At 41.6% G+C, this 24,798-nt stretch overlaps 1 protein-coding gene and 3 non-coding genes across 4 annotated transcripts; all 4 read left to right on the top strand.

Annotated features, from left to right (window-relative positions):
* The first annotated feature begins 67 nt into the window (after positions 1-67).
* Positions 68-23,910, top strand: WDR43 (WD repeat domain 43). The gene is made up of 18 exons (XM_059840856.1): positions 68-304; positions 4,476-4,610; positions 6,982-7,103; positions 10,702-10,822; positions 11,961-12,100; positions 12,575-12,677; positions 13,747-13,811; positions 14,191-14,359; positions 14,862-14,948; positions 16,699-16,830; positions 17,286-17,423; positions 18,233-18,319; positions 19,558-19,589; positions 20,411-20,474; positions 21,347-21,460; positions 21,899-21,968; positions 22,595-22,650; positions 22,747-23,910. The coding sequence occupies exons 1-18, from the start codon at positions 110-112 to the stop codon at positions 22,864-22,866; spliced, it is 1,950 nt and encodes a 649-aa protein (XP_059696839.1). The 5' UTR covers positions 68-109; the 3' UTR covers positions 22,867-23,910.
* LOC132325908 (small nucleolar RNA SNORD53/SNORD92) lies at positions 7,495-7,572 on the top strand. Its single transcript, XR_009486064.1, has one exon. It is a non-coding gene; the product is annotated as a small nucleolar RNA SNORD53/SNORD92 (small nucleolar RNA).
* On the top strand, positions 12,201-12,282 carry LOC132325909 (small nucleolar RNA SNORD53/SNORD92). The gene has a single exon (XR_009486065.1). It is a non-coding gene; the product is annotated as a small nucleolar RNA SNORD53/SNORD92 (small nucleolar RNA).
* LOC132325907 (small nucleolar RNA SNORD53/SNORD92) lies at positions 15,728-15,806 on the top strand. The gene has a single exon (XR_009486063.1). It is a non-coding gene; the product is annotated as a small nucleolar RNA SNORD53/SNORD92 (small nucleolar RNA).
* Positions 23,911-24,798: the final 888 nt, after the last annotated feature.

Consider the following 24,798-nt stretch of genomic DNA (forward strand, 5'->3'; position numbering starts at 1 on the left):
GCTGCCTGGCGTCATCGGGGCGTGCGGCGCAGGCGCGCGGAGCGAGCACGCGGGCGGTGCATGCGCCGCGCGGGGCGGGCCGGGCAGAGGCGAGGGGAGCGCGCGCGCCATGGCGGCCCCTCCGTGCGCCTTCTCTCCCCGCGGGTGCCGCTTGTTCGCTTCGGCCGGGCCCGATGGGCGGCTGCGCGTGTGGGACACGGCCGGCAGCCGCCTGCAGCACGAGTACGTGCCCTCCGCCCACCTCAGCGCCGCCTGTACGTGCCTGGCCTGGGCCCCGGCGGGCGCGCGGCAGCCCCCCAGCAAGGTGAGTGAGGGGGAGGGAACGGGGAGGCGGCGGGAGGGGGCACGCGTGAGGAGCGGGATGGGGATGGGGATGGCGGCGACCCGAGCAGCCCTGACGCGTGGCCGCGGCCCGCTCGGTTTCACCCCGCCCTCCCGGCGCCATGTGGCCGGGCGGGCCGGGGAGCGGGGGCGCGGCGAGCGGGGTGAGGGTCCCGTGAGCTCCGCGGGGCTCAGGCACCGTCCCGTCCCGTCTCCCTGTGGCCCCGGGGTCTGCGGGATGTCCACGTGTGTCGCTCCCTGGGATGGGGGGGCGCGGGGGGAGCCGCTCCCCGTCCCAAGATTGCGCTGCTTAAGGTAAATTTCACGTGTCGGTGGGGGAGGCGGCGCTGGAGGCTTGGTTTTGTGGTTTTTTAAAACAAAAATTCCGCAGAAGCACTGACTGTTAAAAACCATTTGTCTCTCATATTATCTGCGTGGAAGAAGCCTTCCTTGAAGGAGTGAGGTATGTTAATTGATGGCACGTCTTGCCGTAATTGAAAAGACGATGCTGCAGAGCTGGTCAGCTGCTGTGCACCCCCTTAGTTCCCTCTCCGGTAAAGGCAGTATCTCTCCACGCTTCCTTAGCCTTGGAAGTACTCCTGTCCAAGCTGCTACACTGTCTATGATTCATCTTCCTGAGTCCAGGAATCCTGCAAGAAGGTGCTCAGTAGTTTTATTCACAGCGTGCATCAGGAGTGCTTGGATGTTCTCCACCTTGGATCAAGTTTTAGTTAACGTCGCCTCAGGTGAACACTGAACCTGAAAATATCTGGTGTATGTACTGGGGTACCTTTTGGTCTTTTTTATGTTGAAGTAGTTGTTTAGCTGAAATATACTATTTCCTGAGGAAAAAAGAATGCAAAGCATGCATAAAAATGTGAAATCCACCCCCTTTATCATAAGAAGTAAGGAGGGGTTTTTAAAATATGTTTCACTATATCAGCAATTCAATGTATTTGAAATGCTGTATCAGCTCAAAGGAGGGCAATATTGTTTTGCTCAATTGAGCAGCTTAGTCCCTGAACTTTGAAAACTCCCAGGACACGTGAAGAATGGAGTAGATTCAGTTTTAGGTGGCCTGAACTTATTCCTTTGTCATGGAGCTTTAAAGTAAAAACGATTCATTCATCAGTTGCAAAGCTGTATAGGTTCATTGCTCTTAAGTTCACTGAAACTGGCATATGAAAATGGGGTTAATCTGTCCTGTATGAAATAAAACTAAACTAGACACACTGTGCTGCTGTGGTGCCATAGGTCAAGCACAGGAAGTTTCTGAGGGGCTTTTCAAACTTTTTTAAAAATAACCTTTTCTAGAAACACACTCCTAAGTCCCACAGGTCTTTGAATTTAACCTGATTTAAGGTTATATGTAAGTAACTTTAGCCACCTCTCAATGCTTTTTAGTTATTCCAGTAGTTTGAATCCTGTCCCCTGCTCAAAAGCTAGTCCATTTTAAAGTGGAGCTGGGAAACATACTGTTTCTTACAATAACTGTGCCATAAAACCTCTAAAGGTCATTGGTTTTTCCCTTAGACAGAGTTGTAGAACTAAAACTGGGATAGTTATGCCAAAACCCTTTTATTAAATGTGTTCTTTCTGGTGTTACTTAGTCTTTTGTTCCTGGAGAGTTGGCATCTGTCTAGGCAGTTCTAATATCGGGTGGTCAGGGTTAGAGCTCTGCCAGTAGGTAGCTATAAATGGTGTTTGGCCAAATTGCACTTAAACTCAGTATGTTTTGGACTGCTGCCAGGTTCATGGAGGCCATGTGTTGCAGGGGAATATTAGAACTCACGTTTTGAACTGCAGGCTCTGGAATTGCTGATGCAGGGGTGGCTTTACTGGGATGCTCCCTGCCCACGTGCTTCCAGTGTCAGTGCTTCCTGTGTGCAGCATTCATCACCTCCTGCTCCACGGGGTGTCTTGTGCAACAGTGCACCTCCAACATTCAAAACTCCTTCCACTTTCTTCCTAACAAGCTGTAACTGCTCTGTCATTGTCAAGTGTCCAGACCTTTAGATTTCTCCCCATTTCAGTGTTCTAAGTGCTTTATTTCACATACGAGCAGCAGATTTCTCTTTGAAAGTCTCAGTGGCTTATCAAGTCAAGGAAGAACACTATGGAAAAATGTGTGCACAGTGACTTTTCATGTAACTTCTTTAAAGCATCTCTACTAATTAAAACATTGTGCTTTTTTGGGCAAAGTTGAAGGATTTCTAATTAAGCTTGAGTTTCCATATATCTGAAAAGGAAATCAAATCACAAGGAAGCTGATATTTATCCTATCCTGTCCATGACAACAGGGTGCTCTTCTATTTAAGACCCTGATCCACAAGTGAATCTCGCATGGATATTGAGGGCATTTGCTCTGTGCACTAATTTGATTTTTTTTTTAAGTCCTTAAAGTTTTTTTTTTTTTCAAATCATCTCAACAGGTGTCTGAATTTTCCACTGGCATTTCTTCATGCAGAACTTTCTGATGAAGTGCTCCCCTCATATTTCTGAGAAGGAGTGGTCAGTAAAGAAATGCATATGGAAAAAAATCTGCAGAAACCTTCACTGCCCCTTGCTTTTTCCTGACCCTGGAAATAATTCTGTACTTGTGGGAGTTCTCTTGTGCCTTTAAATTGTTCCAAGGAAATTTGCTATCGCAAACTGAAATGGAGGTTGAAAAAAATTAGTTGAAAGATTTGTTCAAGGGAAGAGAATAAAGTCTGTTATTAAGTTTGGTTTTGCTTTGCAGCAGGGGTGTGTGGGGTAATTGGAAAAACTACTTAAAATACTTTCTCAGCAAAGATAGAACCTAAACAAATACTAGCAAAAACCCTCAATGTAATCTCTTTTCTCAATAGTCTGCTTTTGATGTAAAAGTTATCTTTACAGCAATTTTGTATTTTTTGACCTAAACCAAAACACTTGTCTTTGAAGAAGGTGTTCGCTCTGTTAAATATAGAAGGAATAGAAAATCCTGCTTTAAAGAACCAAAATATTTATCCCTCACTATCAAACTTTATTATTTTACTTATGGTGAAAATTACCACATCCTGATTGTCATATTTCTGGACCTGAGTAGAAATTATTTGTCTTCACTGTGTCATGTCTGTTGTAAAACAGATTAGCTACACCACATGGAACCTGAACAGAGCTGGTTGCTCACATTTTATCTGTCTCCTTGGGCTTCTTCAGGCTGCTTCTCAGTGAAAATAGATCTGTTGTGTAGAGGAAGCATTAGCATGTGTGTAATTTTTAAACTGGAGAGAATGCTTTGCTGTGATGTAACAAATGTAGGGAGACTTACCAAGGTCCTATTTAAAAACTAATCTGTGATATTAGTGATTTTTTTTTTCTTATCGTGTCATTGAATAGTTTTTTCTTTTCTTTTTTTGTTTGTTTGTGTGCAATTAGTGATTAACCCAGTGAGAATGAATATGATGACTTCTTCTGCCCTCTTTATTTTAGTTTCATATGTTTAAGAACCAGTTTTATTCCTTCTTCCCTTTCCAGTGATCTGCATTCTCAAAGTTTTAGTTAAGGGAGACAAAGTGAAATCTCTCCTTGAGGTGGCTGATAGCACTTGCAGAGCAAGAGTGTGAAGACTTGTGAATTGCCTGATCATCTGAGGGCCTCTGGTGCAGACAACAGGACTTGGGCAGAGCACTTTTCCTTTGAATCCCAGACCCTTCCCTCTGTGGGTGGGGTAGCATTTTCTTTTTAAGAAGCATTATGAATGCTTCAGATTTGCAAGACTTTTGATTACCTTTTGAGAAAAAATAAATTGATCATGATCAACCCTATCCATTTTGTTGATGAAGTATTCTGAATATGTTAATCTTTACTTCTGCCTCTGGGACAGGAAATTTGTAAAAAAATTTAAATTTGTTTTTTTTCCCACATGCATGTGGTTGGGGTGGTAGCAAAATGGCCTATACCAAGTGTTTCCAAGTGATTCATAGCAAGTTTGTTACCTTTTTTCATGGATGTACAAGATGAGTTTCTAGGATTGTGTACACTTCAGTGTTCATTTTCTGTCTTGGTGGTGTTTGTACTGGCTGTCTGGATCTCAAACTGCTCTTAAAGTTTTTCTTCCCTCTGCTTTAACACTGAGATTAGCCAGTCAGACAGATGTATTTCACAAATTCTCTCTTTTGGTTTTCCAGGATGGCCCCCAGAGGAAAAAACGGAAGTCTGAAGTTGGAGAAGTGGACAAGCAGTTAGATATCCTGGCTATTGGTACAGCAGTTGGTAGCATTTTGTTGTACAGCACAGTAAAAGGAGAATTACAGAGCAAGCTAGTAAGTAATGCACTCTTCATCACATGCTACCAAACACTGATGTTTTCAGTCAGTTTAGGTCAAAAAATCTTGGTTTCTAAGTTAGTGCAATATCTTAACGCTGTCCATGGATTTGCTACTTTCCATTAAAAATAACAGTAATGATGAAATTCCTCACTGGAGAGTTAAATCCTTGGTGGGACTGTCATACCCTCAGTTCCTGCATGGCACTGTGGAAGGACAGAGAACTCATCAATGCTTGGGAAGGTGTCACACTGGTGGACTCTTCTGTAAATTTACCTCCCTTGTTGAGCTCTCTCAGCACATGATCTTTTTTGAATGATACACAATGACTTTAATTTTGCCTTTCCAAACTCCCAAGCACCTCCATTTTAGCTGTGGGTTACATAACAAGCAAAATAAATCCATATGAATGGCTGTGCAATACTTTTGAGATACTTGGGTTTAGTTTGGCTTCTAAACTCAAAGTTGTAGGTAGGGTGATAAACATACATGTTTTTAGGGAAAGCAGTAATTTCTGAGAATTACGAGGTATGCAAGTGACAGCAACAAATGAATATCAGTTACATTATACGGAAAAACTATGTTTGAAAAGTGTAGTTGTAGTTTGTTTGAAAACACTCTTTTTCCATAGAAGACAGCAGGTTTTATGAGTACTTTGCTTTCTACATATAGGTTGAATTAAAAGATTATTCCTGTTAAAATAAGAGATGTTACTTTTAGCTATCTTTACTGAACAGAATATCTTGCTGCAGTGTAGTTTGTCTTGCTCAAAACTCATTTGCATCAATACCTTTGGGAGTAATCTGAGCAGGTTGTTACAATCCAAATAGTGAAATAGACTCCATTAAATATTTTCATAAATAATTCAAGGTTATATTTGGAGCTGCAGAGATTTTGGTTTTTAAGTGATACTGCTTAAGGGGTCTTCTGGTTTGATGATAGTCTGCTCCTGAATGCTAATATGAAGGGAAGGCTACTCACCTCTGAGTGCCCTTAAGGAAGGAGGCACTTAGATGACTTCAGCAAGACACCTGTGGTTGTTTTTTCCTTTGATGAGCACATTTCACACAGTAAGCCTTGTTTGGCTGTGTGTAAAAAAGCAGCAGGCAAGACAGGTTTTTTTTTTTTTTTTTGGAAGGGATCAAGAAAATCAGTCTCCTGTCCGGTAGCATCCCACCCTGAAACTGAAGGGAGCATGCAGGTGTGTAGGTGCTTGTGGTTAAAAAGGAATGACAAAAGGCACAGGCTCTACAAAATCTACAAAGTTGTATCAGTGAATTATACACTTGGCATGGAAATCGATGTCTTCTAATAGAAATGCACAGCAGTGGATTTTAAATAAAGGGTGGGGCAAAGGAGGAAAGAGAGAGAAAGAAAAGCATGAAGAAAAAAAAGTCACCAGTCCTGGCTCCAGCATCAAACCAACTGATGGGGTGTCCAGTATCCTGGGGCATCCATTGCTCAAGCTTTGTGTGGGAGCATTTTTTATAGACAAATTCTGCCCACCCTGGAGCAGGGTTTCTCACTTTCTATGCGAGTTAGTTACCATGTGCACTTTGCTCCAGACCGTTCTGGAAATGGGCTGGAGGGCTTTGGGAGGGGGTCTTCTGTGGTCTTGATCCCCCCCTGCTAGGGGTGCCTTTTATCAACAGTCCAGGCCCACTTCTTGAGTCTTTCCTGTGCTTGTGCTGTGCTGACACCAGGAGCCAGAAAAAGGATGCGCCTGCCTTTGCATGGCCCCCTCCTCCAGCCACATCCTGTTCTTTCCCACAGTGTGTTCTTACCAACAGTCCTTGGTTGGTTCCCTGGCTGTCTGGCTGTCAGTGTTTGAGACATACACATCAGACTATCTTCAGGGCTTCTGCATGGCCCTGCACAGGACAGTGCTGGGAGTCACACTGTGCACCTGAGGGCATGGTCCAAATGCTTCTTGAGCTCTGGCAGGCTTGGGACTCTGACCACTTCTTTGGGGAGCCTGTGCCCTGTGGGTGAAGAACTTTTTCATAATGTCCACCCTAATTACCCCTCCTCCCAACACAGCTTCTTGCCATTCCCTTTATTTCTGTCACTGTCCACCAGAGAGAAGAGATCAATGCCTGCCCTTTGCTTCCCTGTGTGAGGAAACTGTAGACAATGTCTTGTCTTCTCTAGGCTGTATAAGCCAAGCCAAAATACTTATGTGTACCAAAATGTGAAATCTCCTTAATTTATATAACTGTCATTTATGTTCTTTAAAACCTCACACACTCTTAAAGATGCCGGTGATTGGAATTTAGATCTCAAAAGCACCTTGTTCACATTATTGGTGTGGGGAAAACTCAGTTGTTAAGACTACTCCAGTGAGTTGACCCTCTGTTATCTTCTATAGGATGGTGGTCATGACAGTAGAGTAAACTGTGTGAGATGGCATCAAGAGAGCTGCTGCTTGTATAGCTGTTCAGATGACAAACACATTGTGGAATGGAACACACAGACCTGCAAAGTAAAGTGGTGAGTAGTGCTGCTTTTCACGTAAATTTTTTTTGCACTTGCTTTTGTGTGTTTTCTCCCTTGCAGTTTTTGGAAATGCTGCACTCTGCTTTCCCAGCTTCATGCCTACAAAGTGACTGTTGGCTGTTATTTTTCTGAGATCAGAAGTGGTTTTATTAAGGAATGAAAACATAGTTGTCATAGTTAGGCATCTTCCTCTGTGTATGGGAAAGACTAGATAAAACTGTTCTGAGAGGGGTTGGGATCCCTCCATACTAACTTTTAGTGAGACTGAAAGACTAAAAGTCCCACTAAATGCTGAAAAATCTAAATTTTAGGAAAAGATCCTTGATACTGGAAGATCTCATTCCAGTAGAACCTGCTGCATGCACCCAGCTTTGCTCAAAGGGCCTTGCTGTGATGATAACCCACTTGGTTTCGCTTGCTGCTGATGTGCAGTGGGGACACTTCCACTTGGCTGTCTGAGCAGGCTGCTACTGTTAAAAGTACTGTTGAGCAAAGTTGAGGTTAGTGCAGAGTAACAAAATGTCTGGTGTAGGCAGTTATTTTCTTCTGTAATAAAGTCAAATTGTTCTTAAACTCTAAAGAAAAAAACAAGATTTCTATTAACAATCCTGTTTCCCTTTCTTCAATAAAAGCCTACTGATGGCCCATTGATCCTTCTCTTGATGTTGTTTCTTTTTTTATGATGTTTCCTACTGTTGGTTATTACTGCAGTGCTCCTGGTTTTATAAAGGTTGGCATGGGCACTGCAGGTCACCCATCATCAGTAGCTCTTTGGTATCCCTAGGAAAGAGATGCATCCTTAGGTTGTATTATGTTGAGACCCTATGTAAAGAAGATGGCTGTAAAATCTCCCTCTAGCCTTCTCTATCAGAATTGAGCACACCCAGTTCCCTCAGCTTTCCCTTTTCCATTATGTGCTCTAGTCCCTGAGGTGCCTTTGCAACCCACTGCTGGATTTACTCCACCATGTCAGTGACTTTGTGTCATGTCTCACTGAACACAGTGCTCAGGTACAGTTTCAGGAGTTGCACAGAGCAGAGGAGTCCTACTCTTGAGATGCCTCTGAGTAGCAGCCCTGTCCTCCAGGATATCAACTGCTCCCTAATTTGGGATTGAGTGTGAAGTTATGTGTGCATTCTGTCCTGTTCTGAGGTCATTAATGGAGACCAGGGCAGTTATGGGGGATATTAAGCAGTATTGGGATGTCCTTAGAGGGAGTGACACCAGTGACTGGCCACCAGCTGGACTTCATACCAGTGATCACAGCTGTTTGAGTTTAGTGATGCAGCCTGATCCTGCTCTCCTTAGAGACCATCCATTCAGGCTATGTATCTCCAATTTGGCTGCAAGGATATGTGGGACCTTGACTTCAGCAATGCTTTTGACTCCTCATCAGCCAAGGCGATTGTCTCATTAAGGCAATCAGGTTGGTTAGAGACGATTTGCCATTTGTAATTCTATGCTAGATGAGCCCAGGAACGTTTTTTGACCTTTCAGTAACTGGAAATAGTTTCCAGGTGGATTTGTTGTATAACCTTCCCTCTTGTTTCCTGGATTATTCTATGCATTTATTTTCTTTCCCTGTTTCAAAGGAATGTTCCATGTATTTGTGCTACACTTTTCTGTGGAGAAACCCCTCTTCTTTTTGCCTTCCTGGCATGTCATTGCTGAAGTGCCTTCCTAAAGGTCCTTGTTTTGCAAGTCATCCCAGTGTTGTTCCATGAGATCCAGTGAGATCAAATCTCTGAAGCTGCCCATGGACATCTCATTCACCCTGTTTGTGTCCCACAGTGTGTGTTCATGTACCAAGTTCTGGAGAGGGGTCCCAGCCGTGCTGCTTTCTCAGGAAGAGTTTTTGCTGTCATGCCTCTTGGATGTTTCCCTCTGCCCTGCCCCATACCAGGGACCATGGAGTGGGGGGGACTATGGTTATGAATTGTAATTTGAAGCATTTTGTTCTTTATTTTAAAGATGGCAACAGAGTGTATAGATAGAGAGTACATGAGCAATGTAACCATCATGGTTTTTACCTGAAAATTTTTTGTGTTAGTATTACAAGTCACGCCTAAGGTAACTCAATTTGGAATGAGTAGAAAAAATCAGTTCTCCTAAAGTTTTGCCTACCAGAAGGAACAAATTATCCACATCAATTGCTCACTCCCAATGTACACATGAGAGTGCCTGCATTCCTTAACACCTGACAGGACCCAGAAATTAAGATTTCTGTAACCAACAGAGAAATCAGGATGGTTGCTCCTGGGGTAGAGAAGTGGTATTAAATTTTTTAAATTTGATTTTCGGGCTTCTAGAGATGTTCTTATAGAGGTATGGACTGCTAGGGAGGGAATTGAAACCTACTACTGTAGGAGTACTCCATAGGGCCACTTCAGGAGGTGTGTGCAGCACACATGAAACCTCTGGCAGAGGGACAAGCTGTTGGGGAAGAGAGAGTCACTGAATAGGAAAGACGAGGTGTTGTAGAGAGATAGACTGAAACATTCTGGATGACTTCTTGTCACTCTGTAGCTTTTTCATGTCTTAAATACTCTTGACTGTTTAGAGGCATTCTGGACATGTCCTTTATGAGATCCTGTTTAAAACTCTTTCCTGTAAAAATTACATAAAGAGTATCCAAAGTGAAAGCCAAGGTATTTTTGCTGTACTTTATATTCTGAAGTCTAATTTAGACTCATCTTTTTAGTACATTTAAAAATACCTTCTTGGTTTACGTTAATAAAGTGTTTAAATTCTTACGTCATGATCTTGTCTTCAGAAGAGAATATAAGATCTTGTCATACTCTCTGTAAGGTAAAATGTTGTCCACATTTGTGGGCTGTAAAATTTTCAGCTTCTATCAAAAGTGATACAGTAAATGATCCCTGTTTTAGAAAACAGAAGTATTGCTTGGGCATGTGAAAGTTATTTAGAAATATTTCCAGGAAGGCTGTTTACAATCGGAATGTAGTGTGTTGCAGACTACTTCCTATCTGTAAAGGATTTGTGTTAATGCTTTCCTTGCAGTTGTGTCCTGTGAGAAACACATAGTATCAATATTTCTTTAAAGCACACTTAGACTTTTTAGGACAGCATTTTTTTTTTTTTAATTTTTATTTTTAAGTAGTGCTTTGAACCATAGGCCATTAAGTGAAGTTTATTATTGTCAGTGACTTCAGAGTCTTGGGAGGAGGGGCAGTAACTGATAAGGTTTGAAACTCTGAATTTTAGTGTTGAGAAGACTTTTTGGAATGGGTTGGTGAATAGAGAAGTCTTGAAAATGGTATGGCTCTTCTTGCCCTAATTTCAGAAGTAGAAAACTTGGAGAGGAACTCAGAACAGAGTAAGCAATTATTAAAAAAAAAAGTCAACAGTTCAGTATTGAATAACGTCATATTTTTGAGTTGTGATTTTTTTGTAAACTAATTTGAAGGCGAAGTGCAGAAGCAGAATAGCTTTGACTTCTTGACTACTTAGATCACTTTAAATTTTGCCTTCAATTTTCCATCATGGTGGTTTTGAGATTATCCTAATGAATACTGTTTTTTCTATTTCTCAATCTTTCTCCTTTTTCACAAAAACTCCATCCAAATTCTAGTAAGTGGAAAGGCGACAGTAGCAGTGTCACCTGTCTATGCATCAGTCCAGATGGAAAAATGCTGCTGTCAGCTGGTAGAACTATAAAACTGTGGGACTTGGAGACCAAAGAAGTCTACAGAGTAAGTACCTCTGTTAAACTAGATGTAAAAAAATGCCCTTCTTGATTGGTGACACTCCCTACCTAGTGTTTCCTGATCAGACATCTAAAACATTTCACTGTGTATGAGGATAGAGTTAGCAGTTTTGGGATTGCTGGACATTTTTGCTATGATAGTACCTTAAACTGTGGTTTCCACTTGCTGAGAATTAAATGAGGACATTAAAGTTTTGTTTCTGAGCATGCTGCCAGCATCCTCTCTCAAGGCTGTAGAAGAAAGATGGATGCTGTTCTCTTTAACTGGGTGCCTGTCTGATACCCTTCTGTCAGGAGAACTCCATTCACCACCGTATCAGTTACTGCTGGCATGGGTTTTAACGCGAGTCCCTCCACAAGGCCTTCGAGTTTCCTTGCTAAACTTCATGTAACTGATGGCGTTATCAGTTTTGCTGTTGAAACAGTTGGAAGGCATAGGAGCAACTCCTTATTGTTCCCTGAGCAGGGCTCAGACATTGAGCAAATGGCCATGCTTTAGCTGATCCGTGAATGCTGCCGTGTTCTCTTGCCTGCTAGGAGACAGGACAGGGATAGTCTCTGAATCTCCTGTCAGGTGAGTGTGTAACATGTGCTGTTACTGTGGGCTTGCTGGCACATGGCAGCTACCATGTATGTCTGCATTCTATAATGACCAAAGCCACTATTTGCAAAAGTAGATTGAGCAGCCAGTTTTTGGGGGGCTCTTGGGGGTGGTGTGTTGCCCCAGTTTAGTGTCAGCACACATGTGTCCATTGTTTAAGTTGAGAATGCAATTGAATCTAGTTCCATTGGAAAAGTTGAAGTGTAAAGCTGGGGGGCAGAGGGGAGTGCTTTGTAATAGTAACAGCAGGTGGATGTCATTTCTTTTGCATGGAAATAGTCCCAATGAATTTGCCTTTGATTCCCCATCTAAGTTTTAAAATGTTGATAAATATCTGGCAGGTCAGAAGAAGCTTCCTTGAGTACAAAAATGCAAGGAAATTGATCACTAGTTAAAAACCACTGAGCTGTCCTTGTTGACTTAGTAACGCTTGAATCTTTCCTAATGTTTGTTAACTCATGTTTTGATTTTTGCCAAATGACTGCTTATGACAATTATGAAAAGATCCCGTTTTTTCTCTTAGCATTTCACAGGCCATGCTACATCAGTGTCATCATTAATGTTTACCACAGTGAAACCTACAAATGAAAGTAAACCTTTTGATGGAATTACAGGACTTTATTTCTTGTCTGGAGCTATACACGACCGATTATTGAGTGTGTGGTATGTAAGCTTTTCATCATCTGTGACTGATCATTTTGAGCACAGAGCCATCAAGTGATTGTGATTAAACAAGGTAAAGCAGAAGGGGCACTCTGGAAGAATGCAGTGATGATCTCTATTGGTGGTTTCGACTCACTGATTGTTGAGTGAAGACGAGATTTTCCTTGGCTGTGTCTGAGCATGCTTCCAGTTGCCATTTGTATCACTAGTGTGTGCCAGAACATCCTGTGTAATGAACTTCCTTGTTCTTTGCACTTCTTGTAAGGTTTATGCAGTTTTCTGGCTCAGTTTCTCTTGGAGTTACTTTGCTCTTAGAACATTTTCTAAGCTGAATGCTGAAATGTCAGCGTGGTGCTTTTGGATATAGGAGAAACTACCACATTTACTAGTGATTTATAGGCTTTGTAGTGCTTGTCTGGTGCAGAGAATGCTGTTTGTACTGTGGTAAAAATATGTGCTTTTTGTGTCTTCCAGGCAGATCAGATCAGATAGGAAAGAAAAGAATGCTGTGATGTCTTTCACAGTAACAGATGAACCAACCTTTGTGGACCTGACTGTATCAGAAGTCAAAGAAGAGGTAGGAGCAATAGTTCGTAAACAAATACACTCCGCAATTTTCACTTACCACATCAGTTTCCTTTTAAGGGTGTAAAGAAAAAGACTTGGTTTGTTTTTGGGTTCTGTTATGCAGATATTAGATCCAAATGCCAATTCATGGGTCTAAGAATATTTATTACAGGTGCATTTATAAAGCTGGTAGTTTGAAATGCTTCTTTTCAAAGCTACTAAGTGTAAATGCAGTGGGTTTTTTCATAAATTTTTTCATAATGGTGGAAATGTCAGTTTCTTCCTATTTAGAACAAGTTAGTAATTAAAATGGCTGTTAGAACTTGGCAGCAAAGAAAAACGCAGAAGAAATTATTTCTGAAAATCTGGTTTTGGTATGGTCCTGGTTTTTTTTCTGATTTCAAGTGTTTTTGGCAGTGTAACTGCATTTGGAATTAATTAGCCTTGAATGAGTTAAAGTAGCAGTGTACATTTGCCAAGTCTCTCAGTTTTAACAGCACAAGTCTTTCAAAGTGGTTGCCTTTTGAAAAATGTGTGAATGTGAAACACATTCACAAACTGTTCCCATAATTATTTAAAATGTTTTTCTCCTGCTGCCTTTAAATTCAATTTCTCAGGGCAGTATTTCATGCTATATTTTTCTAATATTTCCAGTTCCCTCTTCCTGCATGTATTGGAGAGTATTCAGTAATGTAGCCCTGTCGTTTAGTTTCTCAGAGGAGTCATCTCAGATTTTTCCTCTAAGCTTATTCACAGAGTCAGTGCCTTTGCAGAGCTGTGCCTCTAGACATGTGTCTGCTACTGTGCAAACTGTTTAACTCAGTGCATATTACTAGTGATAAAGTACAGTTGTGAGTTATTTTATTAATCTTCTGACACTTGTACTGAAAGTTCCTGGGTGATTACATCTTTGATCTTCTTTTCAGATTTAGTGTAATGTTCTTAAATACTGAAAAAGTTCAAATTGTAGCCATACAGCTGTCTCTTGATGTCCTGAACTTCCTGTCTTTTGATGTCCTGAACTTCCAGGAGGGTTTTGCTTTGATCTAATGAAACTTTCTTGCTGTGCCTTCTTTCAGCCTGTGAAGTTAGCAGTTGTGTGCAGAGATGGGCAGTTGCATTTATTTGAACATATCTTGAATGGGTAAGTTAGGATTCATCTGGAGGGTGTCTTTAGGAAAGATTTGGAGTTACTGCAAGGCAAAGCTCAGTTTTATTATGCTGCTGCCTTTAAGCTCTTGTAAATGCTTGTGAACCAGGTTCCAGCTGCTTCTTTGTCTTGGATTACTGGGCATGTTTTTGAAGCATTCACTTGTTGGGAACTGTGGTGCACTTTGGTATTATGTGTGGCTTTAACCCAGATTTTGTGTGTCTGTGCCTCTTCTTAGCCATCTGTAAAAGGTGTAAAATTGCTGAGTTTGCTGAGGATCTGCTAACGAATGATGCTAAGATGTGCAAGATATTGAAGTGTTCAAGCTAAACATCTTGAAATTTTTTAATTTCTTTTTTTTTTTTTTCCCCAGTTATTGCAAGAAACCCTTGACACCAAACTGTACTATTCAAATAGCAACACCTGGGGATGGGGACTCCACACCGAAGCCAGTCCCTATTCTAGCAGCTGCATTTTGTACAGACAAACAGTCTCTGCTGCTGGTGTATGGTAACGCCTTACAGCCCATCATAGAGAAAGTGGTATGTAAAACTTCACAGAGGGGTTTGCATTCTGTAATATGCACTGCATGCTGCTTCCAGTTGGAGAAATTTTTGGGTTTATTATTTTTATTTTTACTGTTTTGGAATTATATAACAATACAAAACATATTCCTTCCCCTTGTTTTGGGAACTGTGGCTGTTGCCCCCAAGCCATTTGGAAAGGCAATTTGTATTCTTCCATTTTTGCAGTTGGGGTTCAGGTTGATGCCGTTGTTGACTGTTTCTTGCCATTTCAGCTCTTGCTGAGTTAGGCCATTGAAACTGGTTTTAATACAGTTCCAGTTTACCTGTGTAAATATCCTTGGAGAGTATAGAGATATGGTAACAAAAGGCAGATATGCAAAGGAGCTGCTATTCTAGAGTGAAAAAAACCATTCATTCTAATTTATACCATTGGAACTTGTTCTCTGCTTTCAGTAGCATAATGAATCACAGGTGTGAGTGTCAAATATATTAACTGGTTTTGTTCCTGTCCTCCTAGTCTCTGAACACCAGTGAATCCCACATATGTTTGGTACGGGACATCCAGAAAGTGTTGTCACTTAAAACAGATGCTGCTGTAACAAAGGTGAGCTTTGCATGAAGTGTGGTTTTGTTGTTTCTCTTGTTTTCCTTCAGAAATGAAGTAGGTAATATTCACTGCTCTCTTAAAGAGATTGGATTTGTGGATGGACCTGTTCAGAGCTGCAGAGGTAGCTCTGATGTCCATAGCAGTCAGACAGGTGTGGGCAAAGAGATCTTCATGGTTCCTGTGTGTGTGTTCTGGCATATGTGAGAGCACATGGTGGCCCTCTTGTAACCCAGCAGATCTGCTTGAGAGACAGGACTGATTGGTGGGGTTTTTCTGCCTAAGATCAGTCCTTCCCTTGGAGTCTGTTGGTTTGTACAACCTCTTTGACCCTGATGGTTTGGGGTGAAGGTGGGATGACTTTGTTTTAGAGTCTAAATAAAATGTATTGGAACCTTAACGGGCAAGTCCTTTTTGCTCTTTCTTGGTGTGACCTTCATGTGTTCCTGCTCACAGGGACCTGGGAATGTGAGCTTAACACTTGCATGGCAGCAGTGTCCACTGAGGCCACTTGGCACTGTGTTCTCTCATGCAGGATCCCCTGGGTGTTTAGAGACAGGCTGTAAAGTTCTTAATCATTGTGCATATTCAAGGCCTTGAAGATATGAAATGCTTGGAATATCAGTGAAGCGAGCAGACAGCGCTGTTTGTCTGACCCTTCAGTTATCTACTGGATCTGGTGCTCCATCAGCCAGGCAGGGTTTTGTGCTGATTGCTCAGTGCTGGAGGTGGTGGGTAGCAGGGCTGAGCTGCAGGGCCAGGTGCAGGGCCTCTGTGGCATGCAGTGATGATACCCTTCTTGGTTTCGCTTCTTGCTGAATTCCAGTGAAGACGCATCTCTCTTGGCTGTCTGAGCATGCCCTGTGGGGAGAAGGTCAGTGTTGAGTGTGGTGAGCTAAGGACATAGTATTTTATCACCACTGGTGTTCTGTGATAAAATTCTTGATGCAGAAAATCAACTGCTTGGAAATTGGAAGTTGCTTTGCTCCGTGTAGTAGATTATACTTTTATCACTTAAAAAAAAAGGCCTGGATAGAAGTGCTATGTTTTGAGGGAGTGTTCTGGAAGTATCAGAAAATGCATTTTTGATATTCTGGAAGTGGCACGCTGCCTTACATTCTCTGTGAGTCAGGGGAGCATTTGGTTGTTAAATACAAAATTCCATCCCCTTTGTGTTCTTCAAAGATGGTACTTTAGCTTGTTGGTATAAACTAAGGTGTCTCTTTTTGTCACTGTGGTCTCAGCCTAATTCAGACAACTGAATTGTGTGTTTTAACAATCCCTAGAAGAGAAGAGTTGGGATTGAAGGGAATAGAGAACCTTTTGCTGTTACATTGTGTTGCTTTTCTTGGTCAGTTATTGCATTCCAGTGGATGCTGTATGAATCTGCATGTGGTTTTGTGGAGCTGAATGAACACGGTGCTGTTGCCAGCAAAACATCCAAGTATTTGTTGTTTGATACAAACAGTTCTGTGAATGTTACAGCAAAATCTTGTAAGAAAAGTGGTTCACAGGTAATTCCAAAGAGACCATTGCTTTAGTTAATTATGAAAACTAACTGGCTGTTTCTTGAGGTTATTAATTCTCTTAAATATGTTGGATTTGTCTAATATTTATGTCAAGAAAATGGGTTGTGTCAGACTGGTTTTATCATGTGTGTGAGAGTTACAGAATAAAATCTGTATTTTAAATGGGAAGAAAGCTGAAGATACTAGCAGTTCATGCAAATGTGGTTCTCTCTGTGTGCCAGGTAAAGACACCTGTGGTGAACTCAGACGCCAAAGTTCTGGTGCCTGGCATTCCAGGACATAGTACAGCTGTCAAAACTCCAGCCTCGGGAAAGGAGAAAAAGAAAAACAAGAGAAAGCCAGGAGAGACGGAGGTAAAGGGCTTCTTATTTCAAACTCAGCAAGACTGGAGAAACTAGAATTATAAATTATCGTTATACCTTCTTTAGGGGAACTTGGATTTGCTCTGTTTGCTGTGGAAGAAAGGTTAATGTTACCATCTTTCTGTATGAAAGAGATTTCCCCCTTCTCAAAACATTTCTTTCATTCAAGCCCTCTGTGCCTTGCCTGTGGTTTTGCCAGGTTGTTGCAGAGCTTTGTCACACACTTGTTGCTGCCTGTGCCAAGATAGATTAGTGCTTTTCAGCCAAAACTTCATCTGCCTTTGTTTTCTCATGCTATCTTCTGTCAGTGCATTTAAAAGAATACACAAAATTTGTGTTCTTCTCCAGCAGGACTAGTTGGGATGTTCTAAGTTAGGTACTTTGCTTTCAGCTGATGTTTGTGAGAAACCACTCTGACACAGCACTGCCTTATTTCCCCTCTGCAGGAGAGCATTGAGGAGCGCCTTGGGGCATTGGATATTGATGTGAGCAAAGTCAAAACTCCCGGTGGCCTTCCCCAAACAGACAGCTTTGCTGTGCTGCTGGTCCAGGGCTTGGAAAGCAATGATGCTGAAATCTTAAATGTAAGTCTTGCAAGCTCAGTGTGTGTTGTTGAGTCTGTGCACTGGGACTGGTGGGGGGCCTCCGTGAAAGCAGGGAAGGCCGAAGAGTTCAGAGCCTGTTGTTTCTCCCAGCTGCTTTTTGCTGGTTTGCTGCTCAAGGCAGTGCTATTATGAATTGGTGTCACTTTTCTGTTGTTACCTGCCTTGCTTTCTGAGTCTGTCCCTAATCTTTGGGGCACTTTGTTTATGATAAATGTGTTATGTCACAGTTCTTCAGATGTTTTACAAGTGGTGCTACCAAGGCATGTTCCCTTTAGCTTGGACTGGTGCATAATCTGTGCTTAGTTTCCTGAGGGTGCATTTTTCAGGCAGGTACTGTTTGAAAAATGAATTGATGACAAGTTTCACTTGAAAAGCTTATCTTTGCATTTGGACATAATAGTACTGGGGCGGGGGGAACAGTTAAGAATTTGGTGCTGAATAGAAATTTCTTGTCATAGATGCTGGTGAAAGGCATTTATTTATGAAAGTCAAAAAACATCAAGGGAGATTTTCATGTGCCTGTGATGCATCATTTTTAACATGAGGCAGGTGGACTAGAGGCAATGCTAGATTGTTTTAGATGGGTTTATTGAGTGCCTTTACTTTGTTAATTGTACCTGACTTGGAAAATGAAATTCCTTTTCATAGCAAATCTTTTGTTTATTATCCTCAGCATACAAAAGTAGTGGAATAGGAAGAGAAATATAAGCAGAAATTTATTTTGCTGGTTGCCCATACACATATTAAAGCTGAATTATTCTCTGATTATATTTTTTTCATTTTAACAGAAAGTGCTTAACACAAGGAAAGAAAATATAGTAAAGAACACAGTAGCCAGAATGCCTATACATGCTGTCATTCCACTGCTGCATGAGGTAAGAGACCTGCACTTCTTGTAGTGTCATACAGGCCGTATGTGATTTGCCTTCCAGCTACTAAGATCCAGGATATGGCTCTTTATTTTTGAAATGGGTTTGGTCCCGTAAGAGGACTGAAATGTTTCTTAATTTATCCCTGATTCTCTTTCTATCTTTTCTGGCTGAAGCTAAACCAAAGGACCGAGTGTCACTGTCAAAGCTAGGAAGAGCATTAGATCATGTATAACTATCTTAAATGATTATGTGGGAAAAGAAAGGGAAGAGATTAAGCAAAAGCTTGTTTAGTCCACGGCAAACAATCACCATTACGTGTTCTTTTCAACTACTAACATGGATGATAATTTGAAGCATCAGAAAGTCCATTTTGCTGTACTTAAACTTTGAAAATCACTTAGCAGTAATTTTAAAAGTGGCTTGGCTTCTGAACTGCTTATTCAGTGATATTTAGTAAACACTTTGTTTGAACAGAAGTACTTTAATGATTAGCCTTGATTGGACATTACTTTTTAAAACCAAACATTGGTTAGTAGCTCTTGTTATGTGAATGATGTTCTATAGCATAAGTTAATGGTTCAATTTCTTTTTTAATTTCTATTTTAATGTGTTGACCACAAATAAGATGGATTTTTTAATGGTACTGATCTTAACTGAATTATGCAGATGGCCTGGTGCTGAATGTTTGGTCTTACAGCACCTCCTTAGGCTTATGTTAATGAGATGCTTTGTTTCTTCCCTGGGACCTTTGTCAGGGAATCTAAGGGCAAATGTTAAGCTCTGTAATCTCAGTGGATGGTCAGACCTTTGTGTAACTGTCTTCTCCCAAGCTTGAGATTTGTTGTGTGAAATGGCTATTACCTGATACTTCCTTCACTTGTTTCCGAAACTTGTCTGCCCTGTAACAACTGCTCTACTAAGCAGATGAACAGAGAGGAAAAGTAAGAGGTATCCTCCTACTTATTCCTGACAGGTTTAAGCTTCAGTGGATATTTTGCATGTTAAAAGTTCCAGCTTTTTTATAATACTGAAACCCAGCTTCTGCAAGGTATCAGCCTGTTAGAGGGTGATAGAGCCAGCAGTGTAATTTTCTGGAGCCTGGCAGTGGTTAATCCTAGCATACTTCAAATGCCTGGAGAACTTTCTGCCCCAGTATTGGGGCTGTCAAATGATCTCCTATAGGGTTTTTATACTCATCATGTTTGTTACTTATTGCTGACTGGTTTTTTTTGTCCTTTTAGCTTACAAAGAGATTGCAAGGCAACCCATACAGGTAAGAGACAACTCAGCTACAATAAAACTTCTCACATGTGTGTGCTATGGTCCCTCCTACCATGTGTGTGATAGATGCAATTAAGCTGCAGCATCTGGAGGTAAAAACTCACCTCACTGAAGGTGAAAAGAGGAACTTAAACACTTGGTCAGGGTGGCTGAAGTGAAATTAAAAACGGAAAAGGATACCCGAAATAAGCATGTAACCCTGAGAATGTAACAGAAGGCCCCAGATGTTTACATTATGAACCTGATCAATAACTAAAATAACTCAGGTGTAGAGCTTGTGTAATTATCAAATGTATTTAGACACCTCTTCATGTGGTGTTTAATAACAGAACCAGCTTCCCCCCCTCTGTCTTGTTATGTTGCGATAAGGACAGCTTTGTTGAGATGGGCTGTGCCAAGTTGTGGGGGTTAGGTTGGTTTGGGTTTCCGTTTAATTTTTCTGAATATAAATTCCCTCAATGTAGGTGGAGAAGAAAGTAGCATGCTTTGATCTTTTATTCATTTGGACCATCCATAAAAGATTTCAGGAGCACTCTGAGCTTGCCTAGTTTAGTCCCTCACTGAAATGTCTGATTTCAGAGGCACAGACCCCTGAGCTTGCCTAGTTTCATCCCTCTGAAATGTCTGTTCCTTTCCTAACAAATTACTTGCATACCTCATGAGGATAGCCAAACTTTACATTTCCATCTGCAGAGCATTTATCTTGCTCTCTAATTAAAGAGGAACTTTATATAGAACTATTTAGCATCTAGGATGTGAAATGGGTGTCTCTTAGGCAGTATCTCTTGGATATAATTTATTTCTCCTTTCTAGTGCCTCACTAATGGTTCGATGGCTGAAGTCTGTTTTTACTGTACATGCATCCTACCTTTCCACAGTAAGTATTTTTCATTCATGCCAATGCACTTAAGTAAAACTACATTTAAGTGCTTAAATAAATGTATTTTCTTCCTTCAAGAATGTCTCCTGCTCTCTGCATATGGCAGTGCCCAAATCAATGTATAGAGAGTTATGCTTACACCACTTTTGCTGAACCTACTGCACATTGCTGATAAATTGTTTGTCTCAGTCATTCCTGACATAATTATAGCCATACCAAAGTCAAACTAAGATAAGTTATGTCACATCTGTGAGAGGGAACAAAATTACTGCCAAAGAGCAATCTAGCCTGTGTCACTAGATCTTACAGAACTAAGTTTTCTTTGTTCTCGTAATGCTTATATTGAGGCTGTCTTGGGCATAGCCAGATTTACAGGGTAAGGAAGGGTGTGCAGGGTAGGAAGTAATGCTGTAGCTTCTGGATTGGAGTCCAGGCTTGCCTTACAAGTGATGGATGCAACACTCCTGCTGGGTTGAGAAAAAGACTTTTGGGCAGTGTCAGTCCTTTCTGCCATTGGTTATAGCCTTGCTGAGCAGCAGAACTTGCACCCATTCTGAAGCTGCATTCTGAGGAACACCGGTGTGTGTACACAGCTTTCTGAACAGTGCTTCACCCCTGTGTGTGGCAGAGACTGGAAAGGAAAAGGAGCCTAAGAACTGCCGTGCTTTAAAAGTAGATGATACTTCTAAACATGGCTAAGTGTTAATTGATCAGGCTGCAGGTGGTTCCTCAGCTCTCCCTTCTGTCTAGAATAATGTAATAATGTTGCTTGCTCCAAACATACAAAATTAGTTTAAAAAACAAAAACATTTGGGATGTGTTAACAGCTTCATTTTTTTTTTTTTTTCTCATCTGTCTCTTCTCCCAAGTTGCCAGACCTTATTCCTCAGCTGGGAATGTTATACCAGTTGATGGAGAGCAGAGTAAAAACTTTGCAAAAGCTTTCCCGTCTGCATGGAAGACTATTCATTCTTGTCACCCAGGTGAGCTTCAGCTACATAACATGGGATGTGCAGGGGTGTTGTTTGACTTCCTGTTGTGATTGTATCTGTGATTTGTCCTGGGCACTTTAATGCAGCTGCTGTACAGGGATGCTGGTAATGCTCAGAGCAGGCCATTAATTGACTGTCCTGTCAGTCCCTGCTCTCTGGGACTGTTTTGTGCTGTCAAATGTGTCTGCTCACCCACTGAGTTTTAAAGAGGAGTAAATAGGAGGCACTGGGCCACTTTGCAGCAGATGCCTCTCTGATTTTACTTTGTCATTTGTACTTTTTTGGCAGTTAAACCAGCACTGTAAGTGAATTAATGTGTGCTACCCTTAATGTAGATTTCATTTACATTGTTAAGAGTTTTGTTGTCTGGTAAGGTTGAAATATATTAGTTAATTTAATTATTTTATTTAATCTGCAAATTCCATTTAGGTTGCAGCATCACAAACAGTTCAGGATGTACCCGAGGTTAATCAGACTGCAAAGCTGGTCTATGAGGATGGTAAGTGTTACATGCTAAGTGTAGCTCCTCTCCTGAACTCACATGACAGCCTACACTTGATGGCTGTTCATCATGAACCTGTGCTTATCTACCAGTGTACAGTTTGCAGATTGAGGGGTTTTGTGACATGTCCATGGCAGGAAGATCAGTGGCTAATGTTGCAGACATCTTGTAGTTAGTTACTCCTTCCTTGCCTTCCTTTTATCTCCTTTAGTTCCCGCCCAGCCTTGCTTCACAAATGAAGAAATCAGTGAATTGGAAATCCAGTGTGCTTTTTTAACTTATCTGGTAACCTAAAGTTTCTAGTGTTACCTGCCCTTTTGTTAAGGTAGATACAGTGAAGGCACTGCTGTGTTTGAGTCAGCAGACATCAGTGTAGGGGATGTCCATGTGTGTGAGTGCATACTTCCAGTTTGGCGTTTTTCCTTCTGCATCTTCACCTGTGTACTGGTAACAAGAGTGACCCGCTCTTAACTGGTGTTGGTTATCTCACCTCCCCGTAGAATCAATTTTGGTATGGAAATAGCACAGTGTGAAGACTTGGCAGCACGTGGGACTGGACTTTGTTTGTTCAATGACATTTTAAAGCCCGCTCCCCAGACTGAGAGACTGTTTTCTTTTTGCAGAGTCCTCAGAGGAGGAAGGCTCAGATGATGAGATGATTGCAGATAAAGACTCTGACGTAAGTGGAGTTGGACCAGATCTTCTCCCATTTGCTTGTTGCAGAAATGGTGTGACTGACAAAGGTTCAAACATTTCTATTTTATTTTTCCTCCAGGAAAACTGGGATGAAGATGAAGAAAAAGAGGAGCAATCTGATGAACAAGACATGACTGTTGAAAAGGAAATCAATGGTGATTCTGATTTGGAACCAGAAAACGAAAGTGAAGAAGAGTAACAGCACGAAAGAATAATTTTAGTGGTTTGAACAAGTGGGCCACCAAGCTCTTTGATTCTGGATCCTGTTGCTGAAAGATGCTGTATTTGCATATCAGGAGTGCAGAGCATTGCACAGCCTGTGTGCAGAGGCACCTGTGGGGCACTGCATTTCTGAATCCAGAATGTTTAACCGTGCCAGCCTTCTCTCGCCCTCCTTCCCTGCGCTTACTTAGAGAAACATTTCCTCCACCTCCTGGTCAGATTATGCCTGTCATGTGGACATGCATTTGTATCTCAAGTGAAATAAATCTGCCACCGCTGTTTGTGTGGGAAACTTGGTTCAGCTTTACATTGAATTTGTTTCAAATATTCAAGGATCAAAGACAACTGGTCTATACCTTCTTTCCATGCTTCAGTTAGCAATAGCAAGTGGGCATCCTTCTGATTTTTTTTAAAAAAATAGGAAACTGAAAAAAAGAAAAAAAAAGATATTTTTGTAATATTTAAATTCTGTCCTGAAATTCTTTTCTTGCCCCTTTCATTGGCTTAGCCATACTTTGGCAATATGTAAATGCCAACTTGACTTAAAAATGGATTTTTCCTTTTTTTTTTAAACAAATTTGAACTCAAGACTTTTATATGTATAAATCAATGACTTTTCTTGTGCTTTAAAAGGACATTAGAACTATCACTGGCTCCTAATTTTGTTTTAATGGAGGCTGTATATAAGTTTAATGCTAACCCAGAGGCAAGACCATGTTGAGTTGGGTGGGGAGAGGGGAGTGACACAGGGAAAGGAGAAGGTGAATGCTTGTGAATACATAGCACAGAGCTATACCTTTCTTATGGATTTTTAATCTCTCAGTGGCAGAACAAGGACAGCTATTTGCTCAGCTAACGGAAGCTGAAGTGGTGCAAACACGTTTTTAAGAGCGAAACAAGGTAAAGGTTTGAGCCATTCACCACTATAATGTACAATAATATATTTGTCTATAAATGGAGCTGTTGCAACTAAATACCACCCTCTTTGTAAAGTGAATAAATATACATCTCTTTTACCAAATGCCTGTCCTGTGGTGTTTGTTGAGAGAGACCTTAGGTAGCTTCAGGTGGTGGTTAATGATGAAATGCTGCTTATAGAAAGCAGATTTCTAGTGGAGGAGGAAGGCAGCCTAAAAGGTTATGTTCTGCAAGGCATCTGTTACAGGCTTCTTGTCTCCCTCCCTTTTAGTCATATCCATTGATTTGTCCACACCTTGGCTTGCACTGGGGTTGCAGCGCTGTCTGGAGTGAGGGCATTGTGTCATGGACAAGGCTGGAAGACACGTTCTTGGGTTTGGAGAGCTGGAGGTAGAAGGGCAGCAGGTGGAAGCTTTCACAGTCTTCAGAGGGTTTTAACTGACAGTAAATCAGTCTTACTACCATACACAGCTGGGCTTTATTTGTTTTCAGTTCTGAGATGCTGTGAAAGTAAGTGCCAACACTTGTACGTTATCTGTACTCAAGCCCCCAAAGGAGGCTGAAATGATGTGTCAGTTTTTAAGGCAATCCTGCTGTCACTGTGCAGGCAGGCTTTGGGTCGGGCAGAAGAGGGATCTGAATGGAGGGGTGTTCCCTTTGGGTGAGTGCTGGTCTGCTGAGCTTTTGATGTGTGGAGTAATGCAAGGAGCCAGCTGTGTTTCAGTCCCGCAAGATCCTCCCTGTGTCTGCATCCCAGCCCTTCCAGAAATTGAAGCAGAAGCCCTGGATTGGGGTGACTGTGCAGAGTATCCTGTTTGCACTGTTTGGATGTGGGGAATGGTGGCATCAAGAACTTGCCACCACTTCCCCTTGTTACCTGTAAGGTTGGCATAGCCTGTGTCCATCATGCCTATGCACCAGAAACTGTTCCAGAGTGAGGCTGGGGGAGAACCTGGTAGCAGGAAGAGCAGGGGGATCTTAAGAGCATTTT

The sequence above is a fragment of the Haemorhous mexicanus genome, chromosome 3 (assembly GCF_027477595.1).
Source record: "Haemorhous mexicanus isolate bHaeMex1 chromosome 3, bHaeMex1.pri, whole genome shotgun sequence".
In the NCBI taxonomy this organism is placed as follows: domain Eukaryota; kingdom Metazoa; phylum Chordata; class Aves; order Passeriformes; family Fringillidae; genus Haemorhous; species Haemorhous mexicanus.